At 40.1% G+C, this 14,110-nt stretch overlaps 1 protein-coding gene across 1 annotated transcript in view; it reads left to right on the forward strand.

The window, feature by feature from the left end:
• The window catches only part of ZBTB10 (zinc finger and BTB domain containing 10), a 36,056-nt gene that overhangs the window by 6,278 nt on the left and 15,668 nt on the right, over positions 1–14,110 (forward strand). The window contains exons 2-3 of the mRNA XM_085314298.1: positions 7–858; positions 7,438–8,335. Of these exons, the coding sequence (XP_085170424.1) occupies positions 7–858; positions 7,438–8,335 (1,750 nt within the window). The remainder of the gene's footprint in view (positions 1–6; positions 859–7,437; positions 8,336–14,110) is intronic.

The raw sequence follows: 14,110 nt of genomic DNA on the forward strand, positions 1-14,110 counted from the left end.
GGCGAGGCCTGGGACCGGCAGGACCCCGAGCAGCTGAACGGGCGCGGGGCGGACGAGGAAGTGGAGCTGGAGGGGCTGGAGGCCGAGGAGCTGGAGACCCCGGCCGCCGCCGACGACAAGGAGCTGCTGCTGCTGCCGCCGCCGCCTCAGGACGCGGTCTCGCCGCCGGCCGCCAGCGGCCCCATGTTCGCCGAGAGAAACCGCCGGACACTGGCCTTTCGGGGCGGCGGGGGGCTGCTCGCCGGCCCCGCCGCCGCCAACAATGGCTGCGAGGCCCCGACCTGGCCGCGGAAGCACTTCAATGGGCGGGGGGCAGACGAGGAGATGGAGCTGGAGGGCGCGGAGGGCCTGGAGCCGGAGGCCCTGCTGGAGGGCAAGGAGCTGGCCCAGGACGGGGGCTCCCTGAGTGACAGCAGCGACGACGAGGAGGACGGCGAAGGGGGCAGCCTGGGCGACGGCAGCGGCGCCGAGGGCGGCAGCTGTAGCAGCAGCAGGCGGTCCGGGGGCGACGCCGGGGACGAGGCGGAGGGCAGCAGCGTGGGCGCGGGGGAGGGGGAGAGCATCAAGCATTTCCCGTTAGCCAGGCCCAAGTCGCTGCTGCAGAAGCTGCACATCTCCTTCCAGGGCTCCTGGCTCAAGGAGTTCCCATGGCTCCACTACTGCCAGGAGACCGGCCTCATGTCGTGCGCCTGGTGCACCGCCGCCACCGCCCCCGCCGCCGAGCAGCCCGCTGCCGCCCCCGCGGCCGGCGGGCACGACGAGCTCTGCAAGGGCACCCGCAACTACAAGCGGGCCCTGCTCCTGCGGCACCACCTCTCCGCCGAGCATCGCCTCAACGAGCCCGTGAGCGCCGAGCAGGTAGGGGACGCGGGCGGGGGAGCGGCCGGGTTCCCTTCCGCAGAGCTTTTCTTGCCCACGTGCGGGAGCCGCTTTAACCGGCTTCCTGTGTTTGTTGCCCCGCGGGGCGGGCGCCTCCCGCTGCCCTGCGAGCGCGGCCGTGGCGGCGCTTTGCGCGCCGGAGCGGCTCCCGCGGCGGCTCCGCGCGGGCGCGGTGCTGGCAGCGCCGCCGCCCCGGGACGTGCGCCGCTGCCGCCCGCGGCTCTGCGTCGCTGGCGTTGGCCGGGCGCTCGGAGTGCGCGAGTGGCGGTCTCCTTAGCGATAAACGGGCGATGTGGGAAAAAGTTGCGTATGAATGCTAGTGTGACTGCACTGATTTAAAAACACTTAGTTACAACTTCCTCCTGCGGTACTGGTAAAGGGAGGGCAGTGTCCGGCGGACAGCTGCGTGTGGAACTAGTGTTTACCGGCATGAAATTAGAAGTATTCCGCTGTTTTTAGCGGTACGGACTTTGTGCATTAATAGGATAATTCTGTGTAGTCTAAACTTGCCTATTTAAATCCTTTTTTTTTTTCTTCCCCTGAACGTGTTGCTTTAGATTCGGTTACTTTGAAAAAAGTCTGAAATTGCTTGGTGTACGTTTGAGATAAACATGTGGTTTCCTGAAAGCCATGTCAATATGCCAGCTGTCCTGTAATGCTTTTGAACTAGTGAAACTGTTTGCTTTCCTTGCCGAACTTAAAATTATCGTATCTCTTGTCTGCCTCTTACTTATGAGGCAGGGCTAACTGTAGACCTTGTGCAGATGAAAATCGCCTAAAGAATACTTACTCATGTTGAATCACTAATGTTTCTGTAGCCTTTCTTACTAAGGATATCTGTACTACAAAAGTTAAGTCAATTAACTCAGAATGGATGGATAGAGTTAACTTACCAGCAGACCAAGCTATTGTGCTTCCGTAGGTTGAATTTCAGCTGTTATCCTGAACTAAAATTTCTGATCAGTCTGTTTTCACTATTTTCATCTGAGTTTTGATTAAAACTCCTGTCTTGGTTGTATAGATGTATTTAGAGTCAGAACTGGAGGGCAGGGCTTAATTTGAGCTTATCACTTGAGCACTTTCAGGAGCTAAGGGTACCTTGGACAAGAGCTGCTATTCTAATGTTTGGGCAGGATACCAGGATGACAGATAAAATGTCAAGTGAGCATAGGTTTTCTTACAGCTAGCTGGAAGAGGAATACAAGTTTTATGCAAGACTTATACAGGATTGCAAGCAAAACCTGACCATAGTGCATGAAATACTGTTTTAGATAACAGATTATTTCAGATTTATAAATTATGGTGTTCGTCTTTAAGACAAGTAATACCTTTTTAGTAAGCGTATTTGTGGACTGAATTTCCAAGGCAGCTATTGTTTCAGACATTCCATGGCAGTAGGTCACTTTATCAATTTCCTGCAATCTGAGGTTTGCTATTCACTCTGAGCATTTTGGCCTGACTTGTCTTAAAGTGATTTCAGTTTCTATTTTGAAACTTTTATTTTTAATTTATTTTATCTCATTATGTTTTGAAAATGTTCCTCTTTGTTTAATGTTATTGCAGTGTATTTTTTATCTTCTTGCTTAGTTTATAACTTTGAGTTGTGAGTAATTACCATGTAAAATGTCCTGTCACTGTTTAGTCTCMGTGTCACTAGATACTGCTACTTTATGTCACGGCTGAAAGTTTCACTCCTATGAAGCCATGTGGAAATAAACATGTTCCAAACAATTTTTTTTTTTGCTAAAATTACTATTCTTCTGTCTTCTGAGCCATGGTCTCTCATAAGACTATTAGATAGCTGAGGGCATTTTGATTTGCATGTCACAGCAGCCTAAAAGCTAATAAAGGTATCATTAACATTTGAAGATTAGCCTTTGGTTGTGGGGGAACTTTGTAAAAAATGAACCAGTACTTCTGTACCACTGATAGCTTAGGAAAAATATTTGTGGAGTCTTTCAGTAATTGTAATAATGAATTAAACAATAGGACAGATGAAGTGTATCAGTGGCTCTTTTGTACTATATTAATAATCAGGCATGAAAAAAGCAAGCTTCTGTAAAGGATTCTTAGATGGTGGTTTCAAGTAGAGAACAGTGCTGTCTGCATCCCTGTGTTACTACATTTTGGTTAAAGACTCCTTGCAGTGGAAGGAATTGCAGTTTTCAAGAATCAGTGTAATTTTACTTTGTAATGCACTTTTGGATTACATGTGCTGTATTGCAAATATGATGAAGAATTTTCTCTGCATTTTCATGTTTCATTTCCACGTACTTTAATATTATTGATAGCACTTCCATTTTCTTTGATCCATATGCTTAATCAAATACAATAGCTCATGTTTTTTTCTTAATGCCATCATACCAGGTAGTTGGAACAAAAATAGGTGATTTGTACCCTGACCATGTTTTCAGTGTACATAATGAGGTGGCAAAGCCTTTTAGATTTAATTAAACTTGGGGGAGACCTTTTGGTCTTTGTCTTAGAGACAACATGGGTGTATTCTTGACTTGAGAAGCTTCAAGTGCAGGGCATGTTTAGCAGCTGCTAATAAACACATAACATGGCATAGTGCCACTGTTCAAGTGTGAAAAGGAAATTGTAGGTGTTAGACTGTAAAGCAGTAGAAATTTCTATAGGTCTGTTGGATATTACACTCATGAAGATATGAGTGGTGTTTTCAGTTTATTTTTGGGATATGTTTAATTTGGGATGCTGAAATACATTACAAGTGGTTGCAGCTGCTGTAATTCAAGGATACTGAGCTGTCAGTTGATGCTTCTTTCTAAGGCACAAATCTTGACTCATTTCTTTCTGTTTTGGTTCTTAAAATAATCTGACTTTGTTAGAGTATAAGGAAAGGTGTGTTTTGCCTTGAAGCTGCCTTCATTTTTAAGAAATGGACTCTTACATTGAAATAATCTTACAAACTAGACCTTTTGTTAGGAAAGCATAGCAATAGATCTTTAGTTCTGCAATGGAGTTAGATCCATGACAGATCATTACCAATCATTACAGGTTATTGGGGGTTCTTCCCCTTAAAGCTGCTTCTCTCTCTGGACATAGTTTGAGCTTTGGAAATACTGCCAGAAAAGCTTTCTCAAGCCTATCAGACATGTTGTTTTAAAGCAAAAGCTCTCTAAAAGGAGGAAGGCCTTTGATGTGATATTATTTTTTCCATATGAATGATAATTGTTTGCTTTGCATGAGCAGTGATGAATACGAGTTGTGCTTCAGATGTAGAAGTTGTGTTACAGTATTCTAAGTTAACTTCTTCAATTACTCTTAACGGGGACGGGGGAAGTTGAGGAGGAAGTCAGATCTTCAAGGCAAGGACTGTTATTTACTGTATTTTTACATAGTGTTTTTATTGGATCTAGAAATACTTCATTGGATGTTAGCCGTCTAATGTAACAATTTTAAATTGGCTGAGTTTTGAGTGATGTGCACACATGCATGTTATATAGCATGTAAGACAACAGTTGAGCATCATGTATGCAGCTGCCATCTTCTGAGATAATTTTCCTAGTTTACTGCATATGCTAACAAAAGTCTTGTTAACTCTCTTCTGCTGGAATCCACTCTTACACTGATATTTTTTTCCCCTTTTTTTCTTCAGTGTTCTTGCTCCCAGGAGGAAGTATCCCATGACACAGGAGAGAAAAGCAAATTTCTAGTAGCACTTCTAGATTATCTGTGTCTTCCACTGTTATTTTTTTGGTACATTTACTTAGTAAATTATATATACTAAATAGTCATTTACCTTCAGATGTATTCAGATGAGCCTAGTTATTAGTTTCTCTAAGCAGTCCATGTTTTGTTAGATCATTTTAAAATCTCATTTACAAAGATAACATGAGAAGCTTTATAAGCTTACTATTCTATGGATTCTATGAGACTGGAGGAGTCCTGACTCTTATTCAATATTTCTTTTTTCTTTTTCCCTTAAAGGATAAGCTTGTTTGGTGTTGAAATAATATATGCTAGGGGACTATTTGGTTTATATTCTTAAAATATAATGGCAAAAAAATCTGAGCAAATATTCTTTGAAAATCTTGTTTTTATCAGAAAAGTAGTGCTCTTGTGATTTCTATGAGCATGACATGAGTAACACAAGTTTGAAAATATACTTTCCTGGATTTTCTGTAATTATTTTCTGACTTCCTAATGAATTATATTGCCCTTCTTCTGTACAACAGGGAGATGTTAAAACTCTGGGTTTTTTTATTATTGTTTGTTTTGGGGTTTTTGTTTTTAACTTTTCTCACAGTAAATGTTAATTCTACTTGTCAGTTGATTTATGTAGACTTGTTCAAATGTGGGGGTTTTCTTTTGCCTGAGGTGCAGCACTAAGGTTAACTGCTTCCAACAGATAGTAATTACCTGCTGTGTGCAGCAATATGATTTATTTAAAGAACCAGTACTGTAAAGCTTTAATAACTCATCTCTTTCCATACCATCATCAAAGTATTTTGGACATTTGTTGCTTACTGCCTCTTAGTTTTACTCAAACTTCTGCTGTTCTTTTCATATTAAACACTTTAGTCTTGTTTTCTAGCACATAACTCTGCAAATCATTTTTACCTTGTTAGTCTGTAGTTTTCTTTAGTAAAAGGCACATTGTAATCTCTTTCTTTCTACCAGTTTGACTGGATACATAGGAATCCTCAGTTTTACTCCGTTGCCATCCTTTAAATTTAAAAAATAAACTGTGACGGGCTTTTTCTCTTTATAGATACCTGATTAACGTGTTGTGTTTAAACATATTCTCAGATAATGGAGCTTTTATCAGATGTCATAGTAACTAACCTAACATTTCTTGTTTAAGGTACCACTGATGGTTAACTTTGAGTGTTGACTAGTGACCACACCTCAGGGTACAATCACTTTTGTCTTAATCTGATCTAATGTCAGTGTAATTGGTGTTTTGAAACTGTACAGTGCTCTGTTGCCGCAGTGACAGAAAAGTTGGTTGAGATCTGAAGTCTTCTGAGAACTTAAAGGATATCAGACTTTGTTGTCATAAATGTGGGTCGTACTTCCTGTTTCAGATCTCTCAGCTTGGGGAGTACTTGGATATGTCAAAGGGCACACAAAGTAGTAAGGCAAGGCTGGATAGAGATTGATGCTTGTTTTTGCATGAACACCGAACTGTTTTTATTTCTACCAAAGATTTTTTTTTTTCTGAGAAGGGTAGAGATATAGAAGTAACTTGAATGTGACATTAAACTGAAATTTCTCTGTAGGAGATACTAGAATAATACAGGATTTTTTTGAGTTATGCTGGGCATTAGTCACTGCTTATAGATGTAAAACTTCGTTTTAGAGTATGTAGTTACAACCTCAGTTGTCATCCCAGTGATCTGCATTGGGATCATAACTTGAGGTGAGTACTGATACAGTGCACTAATTCCTGGTTGGTGGCAAATGGTCACTTTATGTAATCAGTTTCTGCCATAGCCACTTCTTTATGTCCCCAAAATAAGGGCAGTACTTTTCTGTAAGATATATTTTCGCTCCAGTAGGCTATGGGCTTGTGAGAGGATTCATCTACCTGTATCTGACCTGTACAGTCTAGCTCAGATTTTTGTTACTTATCAGTATCTCTCTATCTGAACTAATCTTTAATAGCAATTTGTTGTTTGATGTTGGACTGCCCTGTATTACTCTTCATTAGTAAAATTTTCAAGCCACATTTGAGATTGCTTCTTGAAAAAGCTGTTTAAAAACACTATAAGTACATATTTTCTGTGTAATAAGAATGTACCAGTTAAAGATGCTACTGCTGTGAAGTTTCAATGAAGTTTATTTGATTCGGGATACTTTTGGTTAAATAATGTAACTGAAACTTAATTTCTGTGGTTGGTTGCTTGAAGTAATCACTTTCAGTATTTTGTCTACTTGTCTTACAATACTGCTATTTAATCCAGTGTCCAATGCAATTAGAAAATAAAACTTAAATGCCTAATCTGTAAAACTGTGTAAAAGTGTGCCTGCTATTATAACTCCTTTATCTGTTCTAAATGAAAATCTGTTAAAGCTATTAGATATGATCTGCATAGTATATCTATAAACTTGGAGATAGTTTTTATCATTTTCTCATGCTGAGAGATGAGTGTGTAAGTCAGTTATCAATGGTACGTTCACCTGGAGATTTTTATGGAAAAAGAAAGAATGGATATGTGAGAACCACCTAGTTAAAGCCTAAGAGATTGTGGAATCTTTAATGTATGTGGGTTAACAGAAACACATACTTTACACTTGGCCAAAAATCTTCCCTTACTTTTGGCCCAAATTTCACTTCCTTTGTCCTTACGGGAATCCTGCTAGTTCTGTTTTTGTTCCAAACTTGGGGGGTGGGGGAGATGAGATCTCAATTTTTAGTTCTCAAAAATACTTTCTTTTATTACATATTCCAGGCTGCCTTTGTGACTAAGAACAAATCAAAAATTTAGCGTGTACAATGCTTTCTCAAGTTTATTTTCATATACTGCTGATGGTGTTAGATAAGTAAGGAGAACATTCATTAAGAACTAATTATGTTTTTTCTAATTGCAGGAGTCAGAATTGCCATCAGAACTAAATAATGAAGGATACTGTGATTATAATAGCAGGCCAAATGAGAACTCTTACTGCTATCAGCTCCTGCAAGAACTGAACGAGCAGAGGAAGAAAGGCATTCTCTGTGATGTCAATATTGTGGTGAGTGGGAGGGTCTTCAGAGCTCACAAGAACATCCTGGTTGCAGGCAGCCGCTTCTTTAAGACTCTGTATTGCTTTACAAACAAAGAAAGCCGTAACCAAACCACTGTTACCTATTTAGACGTTGCTGCTGTTCAAGGTTTTTCTGTCATCTTGGACTTCTTATACTCTGGTAACCTCGTGCTTACGAGCCAAAATGCCATTGAAGTGATGTCCGTGGCCAGCTACCTTCAGATGACTGAGGTTGTCCAGTCCTGCCGCAATTTCATTAAAGATGCCTTAAACATAAGTATAAAATCTGAAGCTCCAGAGGCTGTTGTAGTGGATTACAACAGAAGATCTGTTAGCAGGGATGGTATGTCTCCAAGGGATCAGAAAGTTGCCACCTTCTGGGCAACACGAAACCTTACCAACTTGGCAAGTAGCATACAGACTGAAAACGATGGTTACTCCATTGATGAGGGCCAAATTGAAARCTACCAAATGAATGACTGCAGTTGGGTCCAGGACAGCTCACCTGAAACGGCTGAAAATGAATCTCAAGGTGAGGGAAAAGTTTTTGTGTGGAATGACATGGGCTCACAGGGACAATCAGTTCAAGAACCTGGAAAAGCAAGAAGGAAAAACCAAACGACAAAGAGATTTATTTATAATATACCACCTAATAATGAAGAAAACTCAGAAGATTGCTCAGTCTTGCAACCATCAGCCTCATATCCAGAAGAAGATTTGCAGTTCATTAAGGAGGAGGCAGGTAAATATTGTTTAATGTGAATCATGTCATTTGAGAACCAACTACTGAATTAAGTACATGACAATGCAATTTTTATAGACGTATGTTTGATAAGATCTTCCAGTAAAACCTGCAGACAATTAGGATTATTTGATGAGCTGATTCTCCACCTTTGTACAGCAGTGTATCTTGCAGTACAGAAAGGAATGGCTATGCCATGCCATATGTAACGTGCTATTTGCAAGTAGTGCTTAGACTGGGGATCCTTACCAGCTGGTACAAGCTAGAACCCTCACAGCTACTTTTAATGTGCTTCTGCAATTAGGCACACAATCAAGGAATGGTAACATGTGGTCACCCATAACTCATTAGCCATAACTCATGGCTAATGATGCTAGCTGGTTGCACAGACAGGAAGGACCTTTTTAATTCTTTTCCCTACACTAGAATTTTTTTTGTAGTCCTCTCTCTGGCCTGGAAGACTAGACTTTTCTAGAAAGTTGKGTGTTTTTTTTGTTTGTTTTTTTTTGTTTGTTTGTTTTTGTAGGGGTGTCTATGAAGCAACAGAATAGAGTATTCCTGGCTAATATTATATTAACTCCTAAAGCAGATAGATGTGAGAAGCAGATGGGAAATGATGCCACAGTAGCATATAGTGGGGAGAGAATCTTTTTGTATAACTATTCTTTAAACAAATCATGAGATGATTTTGTTTGTAGGGTTTTTTTCTTAAGGACCATTTGTTAATGTAAATGCTAAAATAAGATTAGTTATTTCTAAACAAAAGTATGGTCACATAAAAAATTATTAGTGGACAGTCTACAATCTATTGGAAATTTGGGGCAATGTAGCTCGGTTGTTATATTTCAACTATTTATACCATATATAATATGGTCAAAATATTTCTGTTTACCTATATTGGTTCTACATGAATTGTCAGTTGATTTGAAAAATGACTCCTAAATAGGGCCAAGTTAAAGGTAGATTTGTGGCATAGCTGTAACCAGGTTCTTTAGACATGTTCATTTCTAAAGCATGTAAGAATATGTGCCCCCTTCAAAGTCCTGGAAGGATTGTACATGTCCTTAGCTTCACAGATTTGAAATATGAGTGTAAGAAAGGGAGGAGGGAGGTATGTTAACTCATGGAACTTTCATCTGTAGGTATTGAATATTTCTAGATCATTTTGTGAAAGTTCCTGGATCATTTTGTATTCTAGTGATTAAACTGGAGATTTGAAGGCAACCTTTCCCAGCTGCATTCTTGGGAGAACGTAGAGACATACCTTCATTTTGGTGGAAGGACAAATAGTCTTAGTGTTTTCCTGTATGCTCAGTCTTGCTTAAAAACAAAGCCAAAATATATCCTTTCTATAGTGGCATGGGCAGGCCAGTTCTGCTGGGGCCGTGAATTCCTACCTGCAGTCTTTTAGAAATCTGTCTCTGTGGCTGGTGGTTACTGAGGTGTGAAAAGGAAGTATGTGAATAGCAGTCCAGCAGAGGGCACATGGCAACTCCGCGGTGTTGTGCTAGAATATGTACATGTGTATTGTGACTATGTGTGAGAGCAGAGTAACATGGCATGGAGCTATAAATGTGTACTGGTAGAAGCATGGGAAGATGGTACAGGATATGTCTATATTGTTAGCAAGTAGTGTGGTGCAATAGGAGCAGCTCTGGAGAGAGAGAGCGAGCTATGCTGAAGAACTAATTCATTCTGTAAATGCTTCAGGGGCTTTGCTTCAGCTTAGCTTTAGTTTTTTGTCCCTGAACTCAATGGCTACGTCTATGTTAACTTTTCAGTTCAGGAGTGCGCTTCTGAAGTGAATTTCTTGATGATCTTCTCTTACTATACTTTGATTTACATTGTGGAGCTGTCTTGGTCTACACAGAAAATAAAAATTGGGTAAAATAAAACCTGGAAGCTGTGTTTCAGTATCATACCTAGTATGTGCCTTATAGGTAACAAGCCTTGAGTCTACAGCACCAGGTCAGACCTAGTCTTAAGTAAAATGTCTTTAAATGTGTGTAGTGGGGATGTTCAGTTCTCAGCACCTGCTCTACAAATCTGCCTATGCTGGGCTGCACTGCTTGCTAACACACATTTAGCCACAGTGGTGTGAAAAAAGACAGCAGAGTCTGGAGCAGGAGTAGAGGGCCTGAGTTGCTCCAAGTTACACAGACATAAAGTTTCTGACTCCATTTGGCCTGCAGTTTCCTACTTCTAATTTATTTGGGGTAGATAGTACTTTTTTTTACTGTCTATCACAGAGATCAAGCATGCATCTGTTAAATGATGTCTGCAGTAACAGAAATAAGTAAATGTTTGCGTTCCACAGAATTTGAATATATCCTGTGGAGTTTTCTTGTAGAAATAATGGAGAACATGGGCAGTCTAATAATGGTTGAATAAGTTTAATCTTTGCTCAGTTTGTTCAAACAGACACCAAGATTTCCAGTTATTAATTATGCTAAAGAACTAAATTAAAAAATACACCCATGCAAGATCTTGAGGAAAAGAGCTGTGTTAGAGGCCAAACGAGAGGTACACGGAATTTTAGCTGTGGTGTCTGTCCAAAACTGTTGAAAGCTCCAAGATTGTAAAGGGAGATTAGTTTATTATTAAATTATAAAATAATGTCAACTAATAATATTCTTTGGTGCTTTCAGACCTTGTCTTAAGTGGTCCCAAGTAAATAATTAGATTTTCTATCAGTTCTAGAGCTATTTTTAAAGCCAATGCCTAATATTTGTTATGACTTCTAATCCCGTAAATTTTTCATGTGTGTGCACGTTGTTTAAAACACTAAGAGGTATTGGAAGTAGAACTTGGCATAGCTTAATTTCAGCCGTAGTCTGTGCTTCAGCAGTCAGTGTTCTTTCTCTTCTGCTGCCATCCTACTATTTCTTAGTTCAGTAGATTCTGCAGGTGATTTCTGTATTTCTCTTGTAAAACACACTCTGCTTTCTCAGTTGAGCTGTTTTCAATTTTCTTTCTTCTACCTCCGAAGAAAAGATGTGAGCCAAAGAGGAAGAAGGAGTGGAGAACTGGAAGAATGACAAAAATGGGGTGTAGAGTAACCTGCGGGTTATATGGTAACTTTTTAGTTGTGGATTAAATGTGTAGCTAAGACAAACTGCCAAAATTATTAGGCAATGGGAGTAAAAAGCCAAAAGATAAGAAAATATCTTCTGGAATAAATTTAAGACRAGGCTGTGAGAAGAAAAAGGGAGAATAGTAAATACTTCTGATGAAAGCTAAGCAGTACACTTTCCCTTTGATTGCTAAAAAGGAAAGAATTAGCTTCTAGTATTACACACTTGTAGTGCGCTGATGGGATAACTGTAACACTAGCTGTGGTTACTAGATATCACATTGCCTGCAAAATGAGTTGTGTTCTTGATTATGGTTTTGGGTTGTTTGGTATTTTTGTGAGGCAGAAGAAACATCATAGTTGGTGGAAGGGAAGCCTATTTAAACACTGTTCTCCTTCCAAAAGTTTAAAATCAAACCAGAATTCAAGCTAGTGGTTTGGGGTTTTTTCTATACAAAATAGGCCTTCCAGTTGGGGTACTACTGCTTAAATATTAGGTAGTTCAACAAACTTTTATTACTGGTTATCTGTTTATACCTTTTCTGTCTCAGTAAAGCGAACATGTTAAACTACTTGCTGAACGTAAGTTTTCCTGAAAGTATTCACAAGCATGTGCTAACTTCTCCTTCCTTTCTCACCTCATGTTCCACTGTCATGTTCCCCTCTCAATTCTGTGTCCAATTCTGGGCTCCTCAGTACCAGTGTGATATGGAGCAGCTACTGTAGGGAGTCCAGCATAGGGCTACAAAGATGATTAGAGGACAGGAGCATCTTCCCTGCGAGGAAAGCTGTGAGAGCTGGGCCCGTTTAGCCTGGAAAAGAGAAGACTGAGAGGGGATCTTATCAATGTCTATAAATACCTTAAGAGAGGGTGTCAAGAGAATGGGGCCGGACTCTTTCCAGCAATGCCGAGCAGGACGAGGCAATTGGGCACGAACTGAAACACAGGAAGTTCCCCCTGAAAATGAGGAAAACCTTCTTTCCTGTGAGGATTACAGAGCCCTGGAATAAGTTGCCCAGAGAGGTTGTGGAATCTCCTTCTCTGGAGGTATTCAAAACCTGCCTGGATGTGATCCTGTCTAACATGCTCTAGGTGACCCTGCTTGAGCAAGGGGGTTGGACTAGATGATCTCCAGAGGTCCCTTCCAACCTCAGCCATTCTGTGATTCACCCCAGATTGTCAGTGAGTTTGTCTTTAACACTATTCATGTAAAAATAGCACTTTGGAGGGATTCAACAAACTCGATAGATTTTTAGATAGATTTTAAATTGCATATCCCATCACTTAATTTACTTCTTTACTTCTTTACTTCTTTACTGAAGCTCTCAAGCCTTCTCCAGTTTTAGCTATATTAGTTAAAATAGCTGGTTTCCTTCCCACTGAATGTTATTGTCTCACTGTTTTTGCTTCTAGTTAGTAATCTGTTAAACTATCTTTACTGTTTACAGCCCTGATGCATCCTACAATTAACCATTTACTATGCTGAAAACTTACTAAAGTCCAATCAATCCGCTGCTTTTAGCCAGTTTCTGATTCATAAGAACTCAGTGGTTCTAATTCATTAAATTTTTCTTGTCTACTCATGGTTACTTTATATATATATACACACACACATGTGTATATATACATAATTTAATCACTTCTTGAATTTGTTTTTCATATTCATACTCAGTTTCTGGGCAACTTCTTTTTAGAGTACAAATGTCTTATTCTCTGGCTTCAGAATACAGCGGTGAAGTGCTATTTATGTCTTCTAGGGCTAACCATACTGATTCTTACGGAGACTTGTATGTCATATCCTGATAGTTTTATGAGGCTAACACTAGATGATTTGTTACCATGATTTTCAGGTTAGATAAGGCTGTGTCGTATATTGGATTAGAGGGGACAAGTGCGGGATGAAAACAGAGCAAGAAGATTCTTGGATAACTTTCTAGGAGTCCTTAAAAAAGGATTTGAATTCAGTCTGCTGTGAAAGCAGCTGCTTTTCAGAATAATTCCAGTAGCATCTAAAGCTGTCTACAAAAGCGCAATGCTGGTAATGGAACAAATTGAAAAGGGGGATGTCATAGTTTTTGTCATAAGACAACATTAATGTAACTTGGTCAGGACTTTACTGTAAAGATGGATAGCTCTGTATTTCAGGAATTCAGGAATGAGATACTTACCTGGAGATTATACATACGTGTGTGTATGTATAAGTATGTATATGTGTGTTTATGTATATATCCCTTATAAGAATTTTAAACTCACTTAATTGTTTTTTGGTACTGTGACTCTCAATTAAGTCCTCCTCAGACCTCCAGTTGTTCTGATTGAAAGACTTAAAAAGTTAAATGGATCTTTAAGCTTTTAAATTACCCTATTTCCTGTTTAATTTGATATTGAGGGTTCTACAGGTTTCAAGTCATCTAGAGAGTATGCTATCTAGGAGTCAGTCCCTTTCCCATCCATTAAACTTCTCTCTCTTGGGGATGGTCCAAAAGGTGGATGGATTCTCACTTTCCCATGGAATGTACGACCACTAACCTCACAACTAAAAGCAATCTTCTGTCCCTTAATATAAAAGGAAAGCAGATTTGGGGTGTCCACAGAGGATTGGACGCGACACGAGGGAAGATTCTCACTTTTGCCATGTCGTCTAACTACCACAGACAGTTAGAGTTGAATTTTTTTTGCTTCTACGTTCTGCTTTGAGGTT

This window comes from Rhea americana, unplaced genomic scaffold, assembly GCF_003343005.1.
Source record: "Rhea americana isolate MKP2758 unplaced genomic scaffold, rheAme1 scaffold_40, whole genome shotgun sequence".
Classification (NCBI taxonomy): Eukaryota; Metazoa; Chordata; class Aves; order Rheiformes; family Rheidae; genus Rhea; species Rhea americana.